Source organism: Musa acuminata, chromosome BXJ3-9, assembly GCF_036884655.1.
Source record: "Musa acuminata AAA Group cultivar baxijiao chromosome BXJ3-9, Cavendish_Baxijiao_AAA, whole genome shotgun sequence".
In the NCBI taxonomy this organism is placed as follows: domain Eukaryota; kingdom Viridiplantae; phylum Streptophyta; class Magnoliopsida; order Zingiberales; family Musaceae; genus Musa; species Musa acuminata.
Genome location: NC_088357.1, coordinates 6,773,764 through 6,791,271, shown reverse-complemented (window position 1 = coordinate 6,791,271; position 17,508 = coordinate 6,773,764). Strand labels below are relative to the sequence as shown.

Sequence of the window (17,508 nt, the reverse complement as noted above, 5' to 3'; positions counted from 1 at the left end):
AAATTAGGTGCAAAAAAATAACTTTTTTGAAGTGTGTATATATAAATAGAAAGATACGAAAGTACCATTTGCCTTCTGTTTCTCTTTTGCGCCCACGCCCTCGTTTTCCTCTTCTATGCCCTACCGGCGAACCATCTCCCCCGCCACCTCTTTCCGCCGGATCCGTCGCACTCTACCTCTCTTATCTATTCTTTCACTTCCCGGGTCTTCCCGACAGAGCCACCTTTTCCCCCTTCCTCGCTCTTCCCACCCGCTCCACCACCGCCTTCTTGCTCGACTCTCTTCCTCCTCCTCCTCCCAAGCCTTCCGCTATCTTCCAACCCCTCTCCCTCGAATCCTTTACTTAGTTCTGATGTATTGTCCCTCCTAAATCGCATATGAGTTATTCTGTGCTGAGGCCTGAGTTTGTCTTTTCTTCGAACGCCTTGTGACCACAAGGAACTGACATGGAAGGCGACCAAAATGCTTCGACGGCTGATTGCGCCGAAGCCGTCGACATCGGTGGTGACGCTGAAGGTGATGAATGATGTTAGCATACGCTAATCTTTCATTGTAGATTCTCCTGTTTGAACTTTCTGCTAGGTCAGAATATATTTTGAAGTCTAATGGCATGCCAATGTCTTGGAGAATCCTTCAACATCGGTTTCTAGCAACTTTATCATCTCTGTGAAGTAAACTGATAGCACATGCCTTAATCTTTCTTGGTATTTTTGTGCTAGTCATGAAATCTATGAAAGATGCCATTGTGATTATAATAGGAATAATGCTGCTAAGGGAAGAATCCTGCAAGATATAATTCACACAATTTTTGATTTGGTACTTGACTTCGGACTCTTTAGTTCAATCTTCTGTTTCCAACACTCTGGTGATTCCTGAAATGCCAGCATGTAAGCCAACCTTACATCCTTAGTTCAACTTTGAATCTTACCCTGATTTAGTTCTGCAACTTTGAGCTATAGTCCACGTGCTTCGAGTAGACTGCCCTATGCTTGTATTCAACCATCAAAATTGTCAGCTTGGCCAGCTTTTTCTTGGTATAATCCAACTTTACTGAAGAATTCATGTTTGTATTTTTAAGGTTAGAGTGGCTCCAATCTTGATTATTTTGGTGTATTTATAACTTGTCCAAACAACAATCCAACAATTCCTTTTTTCTGCTTACAGCATGGCCTACTGCAACTAATGCTATCTATGAGAAGCAGTTTCATCATTGTTTTGCTTTGTTTTAGGAAATTAGTCACCTATATTGTTGTTCTTTTCTCCCACAGAATGCCCGGTCAAGCAGAGATGTCAGGAACAGAGGGAAGCACTTCCAGGAGAGCCCCGGTGTGTTATTTGTGGTCGCTATGGTGAGTACATATGTGATCTCACTGATGACGACATATGCAGCATAGAATGCAAAACAATTCTTCTATCTAGGCATGAAAAAGCTCATAATCCAGCACCGAAACTCACTCATCATGTGAAGATTCCTATCAAGGACGAGTGCTTTTATGTTAGAGATAATGATAGAGGTGGGTCAGGAGGCTTAACCACTATTCAGATTGACTCCTTGAGAAGCAAAATTGGGCTTTGCGTAAAAGGAGTAAAAGGAGCATCCGTTCCTGCCCCCGTGTTGTCCTTCTCTTCCTGTGATCTTCCTGAAAAGCTCGAAAACAATCTTGAAACTGCTGGCTATGTGATACCTACACCGATCCAGATGCAAGCCATACCTGCAGCACTGGATAACAGAAATTTGCTTGTCTCTGCTGACACCGGGTCTGGAAAGACAGCTTCATTTCTAGTTCCTGTAATTTCTCGTTGCTCCGGAATCCGATTGCGGTGTGTTACCGAGCTGAGAAATCCATTGGCAATGGTTCTTGCTCCCACCAGAGAGCTGTGTATTCAGGTGGAGAAGGAAGCCAAGATACTAGGAAAGGGTTTACCTTTTAAAACTGCTCTCGTGGTTGGTGGAGATCCCTTGGCTGGGCAAGTCTATCGAATTCAAAATGGTGTAGAATTAATTGTTGGCACCCCTGGAAGGCTGATAGATCTTTTAACTAAGCATGATATTGAGCTCAACGAGGTATCTGTTCTGGTTTTAGACGAGGTGGACTGCATTATGCAGAGAGGTTTCCGGGATCAAGTGATGCAAATAGTTCAAGCTCTTTCACAGCCTCAAGTATTGATGTTCTCTGCAACTGTCTCTCGAGAGGTTGAGAGAATGGCCAGCTCGATAGCTAAGCATATAATATGTATCTCTGCAGGGAACCCCAGCACACCCAGCAGCTCGGTGAAGCAGGTTATCATTTGGGTGGAATCTAAGAAGAAGAAACAGAAGCTTTTTGAGATACTAATGAGCAAGCAGCACTTCAAACCACCTGTGGTAGTGTTTGTGGGTTCGAGACTAGGAGCGGATCTTTTGTCCGAGGCAATATGTACTGCCACTGGAATAAAAGCTCTTTCGATTCATGGCGAGAAGACAATGAAGGAGAGGAGAGAAAGCTTGCAGCTGTTTTTAACAGGAGAGGTCTCCATCCTCGTCTCGACAGGAGTTTTGGGACGCGGAGTGGACCTGTTAAAGGTACACCAAGTGATAATTTTTGACATGCCGAATTCGATGGAGGAGTACGTTCATCAGGTAGGAAGGGCATCTAGAATGGGAGAGGAGGGTACAGCAATTGCCTTTGTGAATGAGGAGGACAAGAAGCTATTCCGGGAACTTGTCCAAAACCTGAAATCCATAGGAGCTGCTATTCCAAGGGAGCTTGCTAATTCAAAATATTTGGGTGCTTACCCATCTAGCCATCAAAAGAAGAGGAAATTTGGTTCTTAAATGTGCTTACCTTTTTTCACGACACGAAAGTGAATAATTGCAACTTGTGTGTATGATTCTAATGGTGCTGACAGAAGAAATGGTGCATGTTGGTTGTAGATTCACCTTTTCCTTTGTAGATCTACTTAATTTGTATTCATTTACTAGATTTCTTGTACACAAAGTTGAAAGCAGCTTCTATTTTGTTTGCAGAAATTCTACATACATCTAAGTCATAGCATTCCTTTGATTTGTGACACCTAGTGTTTTTTTTTTTCTTTCAAATGACAAGGGATGTAGATGGGATTCGAGTCTAATATCTTACGATATATTGTTAGGTTTTATCAACTAAGAGTTAAAGTTTGTTGGTATATTCAAAAATATGTCGGAATAAGATTTAAACCAAATTTTTTTTATAAGTAAATCTAAAAGTAGTATTTAAAATATAAAATATATCAGATGAGATTTTAAATTTTTTATATATTATCATCATATTAATATTTAAGATGTAAAAATATATTTTTAATAAGTGAGTTTATCATACCATCATCAAAATAATATTTAATGTATAAAATTTTAAATACTTAATTTTAAAAGGAATTGATATACTATTACTAAGGTAGAAAACATAATAAGGGCAGAGACTGCAAGCTTTTCTTTCCCATGTTACATAGATTCTCCTTTCTTGATTAGTTGCCTAGAGACCTACGAGCGATCCACGAGTCTCCAATGGGGCCCACCGAGTGGCAGGTGGGGTCACACGATGTGGTCCCCGTTCTGTGGCCAAGGAAGCGGGAAGAGGTGCACGTGTGGCAGGGTCAAATCGCTGAGGACTCGGTCGGTCCCCACTCGGGGCAACTCGTACCGCTTCGACGTGTCGCTCGCTATATGACTCTGATCCCCCGGACTCGGTCCCCACCCGGGTCAACTCGGTCACCCGTACAGCTTCTACGCGTTGCTATGGTTAATTCGATTAAAGGGAAAGTATTTAACCCCTTGTTTTAAAGATCGACCAGCAACTCATTTGGGGTTTCCTTCCTTTTGATGCATAGGCCTCGTTCCCTTTCTCTCTCTTCCTCGATTAGTATCGAGATAGCTCAGAGAGATAAAGATATGGAAGGTCGACCGGGTTTCGCGGCTAACAGCTTGACCCGACCCTCGATAATTATCGGACTCGGACCTCCCGAAGCTACTCGCCCTCCGCCCGTTCCTTCCCACGGGTCCCAGAACCTTCGAATCTCCAAGTTCCAGAATCGACAGAAGAGGAGAGAGATCCACGACTGGCTCACCTTGGCGATCGCCGATGATGAGAGCGAGGGTTTGGCGCGGGATTTGATCGGATGGTCCGAAAGAAGACGCGTCGCGGCGCCTCGCCCCTGCCGCCGCCGACGATGCCGAAGACCGCGGCCGCGGCGGCTGCCAAGGCGACCATGGCCCCGGTGCCCTCTGCGCGGAGGCAGCCGGTGATCCTGAAGCAGCCCACGCAGCCGCGGGCCCGGTGTGCGGAGATGGCCGGGGGCACGGCGGCGGACTGCTTGGCGGTGTGCTGCTGCCCCCCCCTCGCGCTGGTGAACCTCCTGGTGGTGGCGTCGGTGCGGCTGCCGGCCGGGCTCTGCCGCCGGGCAGCGCGGGCGCGGGCGAGACGGAAGGAGAGGATCAGGAGGCGGAAGGAGGCGGCGCTGTTGGCTCACAAGGCCGGCCGAGGAGAAGAAAGGGCGAGTTCGGCCACGACCGCCGAGGGGGAGGCGAACGGTGAGGGTTTTCGTGGGTCGGCGTCGGCGTCGGCGGCGGGGGGGCCGTCACGGGAGGAGGTGGCGGAGATGGAGAACATGTGGACTCAGTTCTCCAACATGGGCTTCTGGCGAAGCCCGTCTGAAAGAGAGGATCGACGCTAACCGTTACGATAGCGATTTCACCGCGTCCTCTCTTCCAACGACCAACGGCGACGCCCTTCTCTCTCTCTTATCGACTGTTGTGGAGATGACATGACGATAGTTCGAGTTTCACGTGCAGAGGATCGTGTGTTTGTTGTGGAGATGTCGTGACGAGTGTTCGGTTTTAATGTGCACAGATACGTGGTTGGATTATTTCATCCTTGGCACTGTGTTTTGGCTCCAATCTTTTACGTGATGCCGGTGGCGATCAGTGTAGTGAATTAATTATATTGGAGAATGGTACGGTGAAATTTGATTTATGCCGACGTGTTGAGTTTGTCACAATCCGAGCTCCTGACTAAATGAACTATGTACATCAGAAGGTTGGTTCTCACGGAAGATGGGAATAATTAATATTGGATATTATAACCATGTCCCACAATGACTCCATATTATTTAAATATCTATTCGGTCAGTTTGACCCAAGACTTGTGTATGTTGGCTGGATGACGGTGAATGTCAACATTACGAGTAAGAGAGGGTAAATATGTAAACTCGGGTTCACCATGCCAAGTCAGCATCCGCCTCGTCCAATCCGCCGCCGCCGCCGCCGCCGCCGCCGTCGCCTTCCACCGCGCATTGCCCCCTCCTCGGGCCAGATCAACTCCCAACTGTGCTCGTGGCCCTCCTCGACTGCCGTCACACGTAACTGGCCACCTTCCCGTCCCGGAGGACGCCGTCGACCGCCAAAAGCTCACCATCTTCGACGACCCCCCACCCACAACGACGCCCTCGGCCCCGAATTCAAGCGCTTCCTCCTGGAGCCGCGCAACCTCCTCCGCCCTGGCAGCTCGATCGCACCAACCTCCGCGTCGAGCTTCGCTCCTCGTCCTCGAAGGAACGGCCGAATATAGGGTTAAGAATCAGGTTCGCGTCATGGAGACAGTTCTTTTTTGGAATTTACAAGAAAAAAAAAAAAAAGAGAGGACTTTTTTCTTTATTTTCTTCGAACCATACATAGGGATGACAGCGAATAGCATATTTTTAGACACCACCAGAATATGCTTCCACTTCGCAGGCCATCTATATCAACGTCGTCTGGTTCTCTTTCTTGATTCCAGGATTATTTGCAGACCAGAAAACAGTTTCAGAGATGCTAACAGATAAACAATTTTGGAAACCAAATGAATTAGAAGCGAGAGATTAACCATGGTTAGTTCAATTCCAAAGTGGGAAAAGGGAAGAGATTGGAAACCAGGATCCTTAAGTCAAAGAGACTATACAAGCAAAGGATGACTGCAGAATAATCAAATCGAATGACACTTGATATGATCACAAAAAAAATACATGGTATGGTGACCTAACATCTCCCCCTCAATGGAAAAAAATACATATATGGGTGAGAAAAAGGAATCAAAAGCTATACCCAAAAACATCCTTCACTTGTGGGAAGTCTGAGATGATCAGAACTCAGAAGTTAATGATATGGGAAAATTCTCTCCTGAATTAACTACTTCGGCCGTCTCATGCCATCGGATCTCAACTTGCATTCCAGACGTTGATGTTTGTTATCTTCCAATGGCCCAATTATTTTGTTCTGCGAGAACCCCCACACTGACGACCATAAGTGTTTCCAGCTCCGAAAGCCTAAGCAAGTTGGTTTCGTGATCATCAATGGCTGAAGCTACAGTGACGTTATAACGATACAGTTGCTTTAGGTCCTCCTGTAGAACAGAACATAAGCTGCCGAAGTTTTAATGCTTTCCTCAGCAATAGGAGAAACACTGCGATCATCAAAGTCATACCAACGGTTCTCTCTCTCGTCCTACAAAAATAACAATGATGTCAAAACTTCATCGGTACCACAACCACTCAAATTAAACATGCAGAAGACACGGAGAAACCTATCAAATTAGTTTGAATGCTCACATAATCTTTTATGTAAAAAAATCTGAGTTTTGCTTCAGTAGGCCTATCTTTTTTAACAAAAACGTGTTAGACATATATATCATTTATCTTATTAGCTTTTACCAGAAAATCATACAGTCATAGACCATATGAACATATATGCACAGAGAAACAATCACAAGCTGACATTGTTGTCAAGCACATCAAACAAATTGGGTCTAAATTCTAAAAGAGACCCAATGATGCAGTTAAGTGCCACACAAAAGACAGAAGCTTGGGATCTTACAATTATGAGATGGAGAAAAGAAAAAAAATAGAAGAACAAGAAGCAACTTACATAGACATAAGCAGTGTAGTGGCCACCTCCCATATTGCCATAGTGATTGCTAACAGCATACAATCGGTAGTTGTTTGATGCCTGCTCGGGCATGCCAGCAATATACGTTGACAGATCCAGGTCATGAATAGGAAAGTCGACGAGTGTCTCCAGCTTGTTCTTCATGTACCTACTGTATGAAAATCTTTTCAGATGGATGACGAGGACTTCTGGCAGCCTCCAGAGATCTAATTTCTTGCTAGCTTGCTGAGGCTTCTTACAAGAAGGGCAAAACCTGCAAGAAGAAAGTTTAGTAGTGCATGTATTCTTGGATCCAATTCTTGTGAGCAAGTCCAAACACACACAAATTGCAGCAAAATAACTCCACTAGGTGCTAGAAAAATCATAAATACATACTAGTAAAGAGCATGAAATCATTTTCACTAGTACCGACAGCACTGCTGGACAAATCAAGTACTTAGTGGTAACACCCAGAGCAATTATGGTGAGGCCAACATTACTTGTGCTAACCAACCACTTCATCAATTTTAATAATATTTCGCTTATGACAGTGCCTTAAGTAAAGCTTTCTAGCAAGATTCAGTAGCCAAAACAGAATATAGAAAAACATTTTGAAAGCATCATTCCTAGGGAAAATTGTAAGGCACTTGAGATGAGACAGATTCAACACTTTGATGCATGAGTCCGATTGATTTAGTAAACACGACTTCAACTTATGCATACTCAGTGAAAGAAGTCTATAGTAAAAATATAAAGAATGCAGAGTTTCCATGAAAATGACTGACAATATCAATGGAGTTTCTACCTAAATGGAATTTGGGACTATATGTAAAGCTTTCACCAGAAAGCTTCATCCTAAATCACTAGTGACAACTATTTTGGATCAACTATCTGATATGCTATTTTATAAAAAAAATACATCTAATATGAGAAAAGTGACAGTATAATACTCACCACATGTCCTCTGGGCCCAGCGGTTCCTCCTTAAGGAAGGCTTCAAGGCATGCATATAAAGTACAGGAATCTTGAGGTCTTCTAGGAAAAAGCCGAAACTTGTAAATCTCAGGTAAGGTGTTCAGAAGGTTAGAATCGTATTGTTCTAATGCTTTACTCTGCCAACATACTAGAACATACAAATGCTTTTGCAATTCAGGCAATGAAACAGGTTCGTCCATTTCTAGTTTGCATTGCATGATTTTGCTCTTTTCATCTGTTAAATAAAATTGGAACTCGTCCTCACTATCAGTGGTCTCTTCGACAGCATCATCTGTAGACTCACTGTCAGCCACTGTTTGGGGTACTGCATCATTAGGATTGCTATTGCAACTATCTTGATCGTCGACTGGTCCAGTATCCTTGCTTCTTTTAAATGGATTCACAAGCTTCAAAAACAGTTTTTGAATAGTGGACCCATCAACAACATCTGGCAGGATTGCTATAAGAGGAACACCAAAGCCTTTCCAACTTGTCCTTTTGCCAAGGATGTAATACCTGAATTCCAATTTTCTAATCAGAAAAATAAGAATTATAGATGAAGAGAAACATGTGATTGCATTAGCAATTGACCAACATGATACCAGCCATGGGTTTACATGTGAAAGACATGTAGATATTCCAGCCATAATATTGTAGTGTCTTAGGCAGGAAAAATATTCCAAACATACATATCCCTTAATCTCAAACTATCATGTAAAAGGCATGTGTTTCTTTTGAAGACACTACTAGGTGATAGAAACTTTGGGTGTGCATTCATTCACTGCTATGAAATTTACAAAGATATTAACTTGTAATTGTCAAGGAATCCTTGCAAATAACGATCAAGCATGCATGCTCACCTTGTCCCAAGATTCTCTGACGAAGATTAAGCTGACATCAAGAGTTATATGACCAAAGGAGAAACAATATTGGTTCAAAAAAAAAAGAAGGTAATGGATCATAGGACAATCAGAACTTGGACTTCCAACATTATTAACCTTCAATATAATGCTAGATTATTCAATTTTTGCCATTCGGTTTTAATGTTGGTAGTGCATATCAAAGTTGATAACATTTTTCAAACAAAATATTTGGTGCTGGCAGGAATGGTGGAAGGCATAGTTTTTACATCCAAATGTGAAGAGCTACACGTTGCACCATAAAAAAAAAATGTTGTGGCACATATAATTGTGACATACTCATAAGAAAAGCTTTGACCTTCACAAATCCTAGTAAATAGAGGATCTATTAAATTGCTGGTTTCCTTCTTTTGGACTTTAGCTTAGAAAAATTATTATAGTATTAATTCCTGATAATGAGGATGCCTCAAATTAAAGGATATTTATCTAATCAGAAGGCATGCTCTTACGTGCGACAGATATTTGTCTCCCAGTTAAGGGTTACCAGAGTTAAGACCACATGTGAACCTTCCTGGCCATCTGCACTAAAGCAACCAGATAAACATCAAATCGAATGTTTGATCCTCTGAAATTGATCAATCCCAAATGATATGGCATCATTGTGCAATTTCGGCATGCCTAAGCATTGTACGACAAACATGAATCCTTGAGATTCTCTTAAACAAGTGTCTGATGGTATATTTGGTAAAAAGAGTCATGTTTGGTTCTAAGATCCTAGTTACTTTTGGCAAAAAGTACTTGATAGGAAATGTCGACTTAAAAATATGCAAATGAGTACAACTTTAATGAGATTAGGAGGCTCACTCTTCCATTCTTTGGTGCACAAACACCACCTGCGGAGCTCTTTCCGCATCTTTTGGCAGCCGGTATGCAGCTAGGCGATCTTCATCTCTAATCAAGGATATTGAATCAGATGGTTCATCCAAAAATCGGATAATGCAATTAGCATAAACCTGGAAAAGACTGTCTTTGTTAATTCAAAACTAAAATAAATGAAACAGTACATTCATTGATTGTTAAAATCTATCACATATCAGAAAACATACCTCAGCAATCAAAAGACTTTCATCATTTCTCAAAGAAGAAGCAGTGCTCAAAGCCCGAATAAGATCCCTCAGTTTCCCAAACTTTGGCACATTTATAGTGTAGGCAGAAGGCTCGATACTACCATCAGTACTGAAAATTGTTATAGTCATTGTCCTCATAGTTGTTGACGGCAATGGCAGAGATAAATACATGAATGGATCAAATGTAATGGACACTTTGCTGCAAACAGGACAAACTAATGTCGACTTGTATTGACCCTGTAATTTTTGGCAAGAAAGAGGAAAGTCGATAATTTAGATGCCATGGTCAGTAAATAATGCTAAATTAGCAAAAAGTATATCAAGGACTTGTAAGGCCAAAAAATAAAAAGTATGTTAAAAAAATGCTGAAAGGGACTTCTTCTAGCTTCTCTTTACAACAGCAGAATGAAAGTGGAACCAGAAATATTAAAGGATAGGACGTGCCACAAACAGCTTAGAAGTAAACAGAACAAACGCATCACTATTACAGCATATCACTCGATTTATTTAAAGTACTGGGACATTAAATTCAACTTTTGGTGTATTGACAGTGATGGATAGTTAAAGGTAACTGTTGAACTACACAACACTAAAGAACTCACTTGGCAGATATCAACTATGATAGAGTCATTTCGAGCTAAATGATTTCCCCAATATTCATCAGCAACTTCTTCATCAGGACGACCAGACGCATCCTTAGCTTCTACATATGGCTTGTGTTTGACACGATTCAGGTCCTCGTGAAGTCCATCTAACAGAAAGGCAAGAAGCTCCTATGAAACAACAAACAGAACTGTCTGCATGAGTGTATTGCTTTCATATAACAGATTTAACTTTAATTTTCAATCTATAACACAAGCTATAACTTCAGTAGATTCAGAAAACAAATTGGAAGAGACCAACAATCGACTAACCTGTGAGTCATGTTGGTTAAAGCCACTGAATTGAGGAGCAAAACGAGCAAGCTTTGCCTTGAAAACCCGTGGAACAACTGGCGTTCTTTCAGGTGCCCATAAGCTCCTTAATAAATCTCCGAATGCCAAAGCAAGTTCCCCCTGTTTAGAAATGCCAGATTCAATGGACAGGCAAAAATAAAACTTAATCACATAATAATTCCAGTGACATCCAAAATCAAAACCTTGCCACAAGAGCAAAGCAAATATCATACTGGAAAATAAAGGAAATAATAGCATGAGCATAGAATCTATTACAATGTGACCTACTTTCAGTCCCAACGGATTGGTAAGATTAATCTCTTTACTATAATCTCCATGGAAATAGTCTACAAGCTTCGGTGTGTGAGCCAAACACTGGATTGCACTGTTCATGAAGCATGTATTTCCAAGATTCTCTAATCCTCTCAAACCAAACGGACCACCTCCCTTGACATTTCCATTTTGAAGAGTTGAGTCCACATATCCTAAGCTGCCATTGCACACAGGTGAGCCACCAAGAGAGAATCCATTCATTTTAGATTGATCAGATGCTGAGTCATCTTTTTTAACTTCACTTTTGCAAGTCATATTTTCTGATATTGCATAGACCTGAACTTCTAGAAGAACCTGCACAAGATAGAGAACAAAGACGTCACAAAAGCACACCAGTGTCCCAGATTTGCAACATTTTCCTTAATAATTTGTATGATTATGTAAGACTCGTCTGATTCTTTATTTTATCTAATATTTTAGCTCTGGCACAATTATGGAACTAATTTATGAAGGAAACAAAGAAGAGACAGTATGCAACAGTACATAGTGATTCTTTGATCTTGTGTTGCAGCATATAAAACACATGTCGAACATTAGAAGGAGTTACCATCATCAACAAGACAGAGTGTCTAGCCCACTGGGGGATAGTTGCATGGATCTTTTTGATCTGTGTGGACCAATAACCCCATCTAAATCAAGAGAACCAAATCCCATTTTTATTAATATTAGTAAAATTCTCTCACACCAATATTGCCATATAAATCAAGAGAATCCTTGAGACATCATCACAGCACAACCAATAATAACTTTTTCTAGTTTTGTTTAACTATCTGAAAGAAAGCCATATAGCATCATACTTTATTCACAATAAAACTTAACTGGAAAAGCAACCTTAAATCCATTCATATATTTTGAGCAGCAATTCACAAAAAATGTCATGAATTTTCATTTTGAGATGTTCAAGATTGTGTGTGATAAGGCAGTCAAGCATCAAGTCATCTTGTGGAAGCAGCATACCATATCTGTTCAGTATTTCCATAGCCTTCACAAGATCTTAGTGAACTGCGCTTATAAAAATACTTCCAGTACACCTAAAATATGGCTCTTGATCATTACTTAGGCATCTATCAATCTCCATTTAATATGTTCATAACATCTTAAAATTTTTTTTTGTTCTCTATTGAGGCTATACTCACTTGTATTTGAATGATGAAAAGGTACCAAAACTCGAATCCCTTCAAAATGAATATTAAAATGTCCTAGGTACTACTGCATATGGATATCCTTTTCATGGCACGACTGCTTCTTCATTCATGGTCCACAACACGAGAAGCCACATACCACAACCACTCTTCATATTAGAGCAAGTTAAACAAGATAACTTGTAACAGCACAGCTACTTCATTTATAGGAAACTATTTTGATGATGAGAAATTTCATTTGTAGTAAACCATAATAATGAGGATAAATACATTGTGACCAACCATGATTGATCCCAAATATCATATTATAGGCATAAAAGCACAAATTTAATGGAAATGTTACCTCTTGATCTGCCCTTTGATGACAATTTTGAGGAAACCTATTCCACTCATTCATTAATATCAGATTTGTTTGTCCAGAAAAGTCCCAAATGCGAACCTAACCCAACAAAGGCAAAGTGAAAAACTATCGATGTGATACATGTTCCACCATTTGTTGAAATCACAAAAATATACATCTAATATAGGCATCATACTGGTTCTGAGTCGACACCAAAAATCTTGCTCGCCTTTTTGTAATTCTCCACAGTATTATCCTAAAAGACAGACAATTTACCGATTTAGTATGGCATGAGGAATGTAAACAAATTTCATACTTCAAAAATTATGCATCAATTGTGCACAGAAAGACTCTCCTATGTAAAAAATTATAGTTAATCAATTTCAGTGGTTAAACAATGTGTTCAGTTGGTTTATATAAGCAAATGAAATTTCCAGTTTGGTTATTTAGACATAACCCTTTATTTATTTAGTCATGGATGGCCTAGTCCAATGCAGTGTCGTCAAAATAATGGTAAGCACTATACTCTTGTTGCCTGAGGCAGTAGGCACTCAACTAGGCACTTGCCCGAACAAAAAAAGATGCCTACCTTACAAAATTACAAAAAAATAATTAAAGTTTAAAATGATCATTAAAACAAAAACTTCCATCAAAGTTCTTTATCTTTTTTCCTTACATAAAAACAAGAAAACGAGGTTGTTTAATATAAAAATATTATGCCTTGAAAAGTTTTGTTACAAAACATGCATATGATAGCATTAGAGACTTTTGATTACGAATATTCCTAAATCTGTTTCTTATTCAGAAAGAGAAACTAAGAAGTATTGCATATATAATATTTGTCATTTATCCTATATAAATAACAATTTGATGATAGTGCATTCTTGGACTCACTCTGCAGAATTTGAAGTCTGGATGGAGCAAAAGGATTCAACCTAGGATTTCATGTTATTCATACTAATGTTTCCGTTTAAGATTTTGCTTGGAAATTGTCAGAATGATAAAAATTGATCTACTCTAAATTCGTAAAATTATGTGCATCACCAAGGTAAAAGTCTGCTAATTATGATAACTATCTGCAAAGTTCTACGAAACAAGACATTCGAACTTGAAACTAAGAGAAAAGGCACATTAATTTTTTGCACACAACCTAATCTTAAATCAAATTATGAGGGATATGACTCTGCAGCTTAGCTAACAAGGCAGTTCCTAGCATCCACTTAATACTTGCATGTTAGACTGCAGCCAACTACTTTTGTACCTAACATCCATTAATCATGCAAGTATCCAGCAAGATCATGTGTAGTTATCTTCTTTAAAACATCAAGATATGCCAGTGAAACAAAAAAAAAATGTGAAATGTAAAACCTGAAAGCTGAAAGTGATAAAGCCATCAAAACATTGAGACAGACCCTTTTGCTAATCTTTATTAGGAATATGTTTGTTTCCCGCATTACAGAGATCCTCATCATCAAAGGATAAACATCAATCATTTCATCATCAGTGAATGATGAGCTTTCGATTTTCTTTGTTGTCAGATCAGAGTCAGAATGCCTGCAAAAGTAGAACTCACATATTTTCAAACTACAGAATAAATAAGAGGCCGCAAGCAAACTTAAATAGATAATTGTGAAGTTCCAAAAAGATTAGGAATATCCAAATGGATTATTTGAGTCCCTGTGATTGAACATTGACATTTAATTAAATCATATTTCATCATAGGCACAAATGGGATGAGAAATAGAGATTTGGAAGGAGGAAAATAAGAATACTTCACATAAAAATTGGTTTTAACTGGCATGGTAAGAACAACATCACTAAGATAACGAAAAGAGCAGTAAAAATTGGCTAGTATTTGAATTTTAAGATTTTCATTTATCAGTTTAACTACGAGGAGCAAGAGGTTTTCCAGGTAAAAATATTGCGTGCAAGGAACTTTAAGAAGTCAATTATTTCTGTTTAAAATGTTATATTCAAGATATTTTGTACCAGCAGTTTAAATTTTCTAAATCTACATCTCACCGTTAACCTGTGAAGGACACCGACATTATAAATGGTTGATTTTTCTCTTACCCTGAATTATTTGAGAAAAAACAAAAAACACTCGGTTTCTATGTCTGATCCAGAAACGGACAGAAATGCTATTTCGAAATTTGAAAAACAGGACATAAGAGGTCCACCCACTCATCCATATAAAGCCTTGTCAATTATGAAATTTATTCACTGAAAGATAGGAAATCGGCAACTTATATTGCCTAATTGTCGAGGTGTGGATTGCATCTATTTCCCTAAAGCACGACTATATTTGAACTTGAGAAATCACAGTTACAGTTAACATGGATTGCCTTATTTGCTACAGTTGACATGGTTTGCCTTACCATGGTCTACCTATTTTACCAATTTGCATATACCAGTCCAAATTAGGACCATAACACAGACCGCCGGGTTTAGGTTTGTACTAAACTGATTCCCTATTCTTAATTGATTTTAGATGGTTCAACTGAGTTTCAGCAGCCAGAACAGTCGGAACCTCAATCTAAATCACTCTCTTCCTCAATTAATCCAACATTAGAACCCCTCTCTCTGCTCTTCCCCTTCCTCCCACAGCCTCCACCCACCTGACCTAACAGACCACCAGTCTCTCACACTTCAGAACTCTCCTGCATGCCATTTAACAATTATTTGATGGGAGCCCCTCCAATTCTCCAACTGCAACAAACTTTTTGTGTTTTTTTTGCTGCTGTGATATCCGCTGGTGTGCTAGCTGTACTGGCATTCAATATGGGTTCTAATATTGAGAAGGCAATCCATGACGAGTAACACTTTGATATCTAAAAGAATGGGGTTTATTTAATGGACATCTTGATGCATGAGGCTTCCACAAATGTGGGATCTAAGAGGGCCAATGTACACAGTCACACAAATTTGTAATTGTTTGATGGTTCAAAACTGAAATGTGGAATAACCTTCTCATTTAGCTTCTGTGATATTAAGATAAGAATGAAACTAAGCACGTTAAGTAATCGATACAGTCAATATGTATTACACATCATGTTTGCCCCAGCATTCTGTTTGCACAATCTTCCCCACCATCTAGATCTCATAACAATGAACATTCTCTAATAATCCTAAGGTCATCATATCCTTCTCACATCCATGTATAATCAATATATGCAATGAACTAATACTGTGAGGACATGAATTAGTATGGAATACCATAAGAGAAAAGCAGTGGTTTATTCAACTACAATGGGCAAAATGGAGCAGGGAAATGGTTCCAAACCAAGGTAGCAAAAACAGGATAGCAACCATGGTGTTTGCTCCAATCTCTATATTCTTCCAATCTCTCTATCACATTCATTTTGAACATTTTAGATCAAGTGACCCAGAATCTCAAAATGATTACTGTCCAAGCAACACCAGGACCAATCTTCAACTACAATCAACCATCAGCTACACAAGCAATGCATCAGAGTTTAGATGACTAGAAACCTCCTATTGCGAATCAAAATGACAAAAATACATTCTAGACTAACAAAATCAAGAATGCCCAAACTGAACAAAGTCAAACAGTCCTTATAAAATGGTACCAACTATCAACAACCCACAATGTACTTACCTTTTGAGCGCCTGCGACCACAAATCCGAACCAATCAAAGCGTAGCACCGGCTCCGAGAACTCTCCTCGTCATCGTCCCCCAAATCATCATCTCGCCGGAGATTAAACACAAGATCCGAGCTAAAGATGTTGTTGATGAACTTCATGCCGTAAGAAGTCGAGGTCTGGGACGCGGAATAGGGCACTCCCCTCGGCCCATTGTCCGTCTCCGGGTCTTGCGCGTCTCTCCACCATCTAGCCAGGGACCCAATCAAGAAACCAATCGAAACCCACCCAAACGGACCAAGAACGCAATCAAAGGTCCAAGATCGGAAGCGAGAAAAGAGATCAAGCTTCGAACATCAGGGATCGTTCGAGGATGCAGAGGAGTAGTTACCTGTAGGGGACGAGGTAGGCCTGGTGGTCGCCGTCGGAGGCGGGCGGAGGCTGATCGGCCGGGGAGCAAATCTCGACGGGAGATTCGTCCATTGGTGGAGGAGATCGGCCACGCCGCGGCGGTGGCGATCGGGGGAGGAGGAAGCAATGGCGGTGAGGCGAAGGGGAGGAGAATGCAAAGGAAGGAAAAGAATTAAAGAACGAAAAGGGAAGATGCGGAGAAAGGAGAGGGAAATAAGAGGGTTCCTTTTATTTGCTTTCTGTGGTATACAATGAAAGAGCGAAACAATCTACCCGTAAATCCGTTACCCATTCCGATACCTTCAATTCGACGAGAGTAGCTTCACTCGGGACCCACATGCGCATAAGAAAATATACGGCGGGTTACGAAACAAATGAGTGGCAAGAATACTTGCGATAAACAAAGGAAGGTTTTCAGGGAAGGGAAAACCGTACCTCTTCGACCCTGCGGGTCCCGCGGGTGTTGTCCAATCATGACTGTGGTAAGCCATGTGTAAAACGAAGCCGTGAAGACGGACGGGGCGGATCCCACTTCGGATATTCCGTTAATGTTTGATCCCCATCGCTGTCATAAAAGTTAAGAGGATCGGGTAAGATTTAGTACAAACTACAAAGTCGTGGTTCAGACCGTTTTAACGGTGGGAAGGATAACGTAGACCGGTCTAACGTGTTTCTATAACGTGGAAGTTGACCACCCCCCTTCAACACTGGCCGGGGTGATGTAGTTCTCTCCGAATCGTGACGTGGTCGGACCCACGTCAATATGATAGCCACATGACCATTTCCATATGCGATTTATAAATAATAATAATAATATTATTATTATTATTATCAAAGCACACAGGTCTAATTCTGGTCAGAGCATTAT

The 17,508-nt window shown here is 40.6% G+C and overlaps 3 protein-coding genes across 4 annotated transcripts; 2 read left to right on the top strand and 1 right to left on the bottom strand.

The window, feature by feature from the left end:
- The first annotated feature begins 87 nt into the window (after window positions 1-87).
- LOC135648898 (DEAD-box ATP-dependent RNA helicase 41-like) lies at window positions 88-3,026 on the top strand. The gene is made up of 2 exons (XM_065166909.1): window positions 88-516; window positions 1,269-3,026. The coding sequence occupies exons 1-2, from the start codon at window positions 447-449 to the stop codon at window positions 2,813-2,815; spliced, it is 1,617 nt and encodes a 538-aa protein (XP_065022981.1). The 5' UTR covers window positions 88-446; the 3' UTR covers window positions 2,816-3,026.
- Window positions 3,027-3,860: 834 nt separating this feature from the next.
- LOC103997547 (uncharacterized) lies at window positions 3,861-4,988 on the top strand. Its single transcript, XM_009418801.3, has one exon. It carries the CDS (start codon window positions 4,135-4,137, stop codon window positions 4,687-4,689), a length of 555 nt encoding a protein of 184 aa, XP_009417076.2. The 5' UTR covers window positions 3,861-4,134; the 3' UTR covers window positions 4,690-4,988.
- An 869-nt stretch (window positions 4,989-5,857) lies between these two features.
- On the bottom strand, window positions 5,858-16,831 carry LOC103997546 (ubiquitin carboxyl-terminal hydrolase 8). 2 transcript variants are annotated; one of them, XM_009418800.3, is made up of 13 exons: window positions 16,621-16,831; window positions 16,245-16,478; window positions 14,038-14,179; window positions 12,822-12,881; window positions 12,629-12,724; window positions 11,099-11,437; window positions 10,790-10,930; window positions 10,478-10,648; window positions 9,855-10,112; window positions 9,613-9,761; window positions 7,868-8,404; window positions 6,914-7,187; window positions 5,858-6,493 (listed from the first exon to the last, which is right to left on the bottom strand). In XM_009418800.3, exons 1-13 carry the CDS (start codon window positions 16,710-16,712, stop codon window positions 6,383-6,385), a joined length of 2,604 nt encoding a protein of 867 aa, XP_009417075.2. In that variant the 5' UTR covers window positions 16,713-16,831; the 3' UTR covers window positions 5,858-6,382. The 2 variants fall into 2 exon arrangements, with proteins under 2 accessions (XP_009417075.2, XP_065022367.1); XM_065166295.1 differs by lacking the exon at window positions 16,621-16,831 and adding an exon at window positions 15,909-16,078 and having other exon boundaries at window positions 16,245-16,377.
- Between the last annotated feature and the right edge of the window lie 677 nt (window positions 16,832-17,508).

Excerpts from the sequence above, each read along its gene's own strand:
- LOC103997547 (XM_009418801.3), top strand. The coding sequence starts at position 4,135 with ATGGTCCGAAAGAAGACGCGTCGCGGCGCCTCGCCCCTGCCGCCGCCG.
- LOC135648898 (XM_065166909.1), top strand. The coding sequence starts at position 447 with ATGGAAGGCGACCAAAATGCTTCGACGGCTGATTGCGCCGAAGCCGTC. Across the intron at positions 517-1,268 it reads CATCGGTGGTGACGCTGAAG|AATGCCCGGTCAAGCAGAGA; the intron begins GTGATGAATGAT and ends TTTCTCCCACAG.
- LOC103997546 (XM_009418800.3), bottom strand. The coding sequence starts at position 16,712 with ATGGACGAATCTCCCGTCGAGATTTGCTCCCCGGCCGATCAGCCTCCG. Across the intron at positions 10,931-11,098 it reads CCAATCCGTTGGGACTGAAA|GGGGAACTTGCTTTGGCATT; the intron begins GTAGGTCACATT and ends ATTTCTAAACAG. Across the intron at positions 6,494-6,913 it reads ACTACACTGCTTATGTCTAT|GACGAGAGAGAGAACCGTTG; the intron begins GTAAGTTGCTTC and ends TTATTTTTGTAG.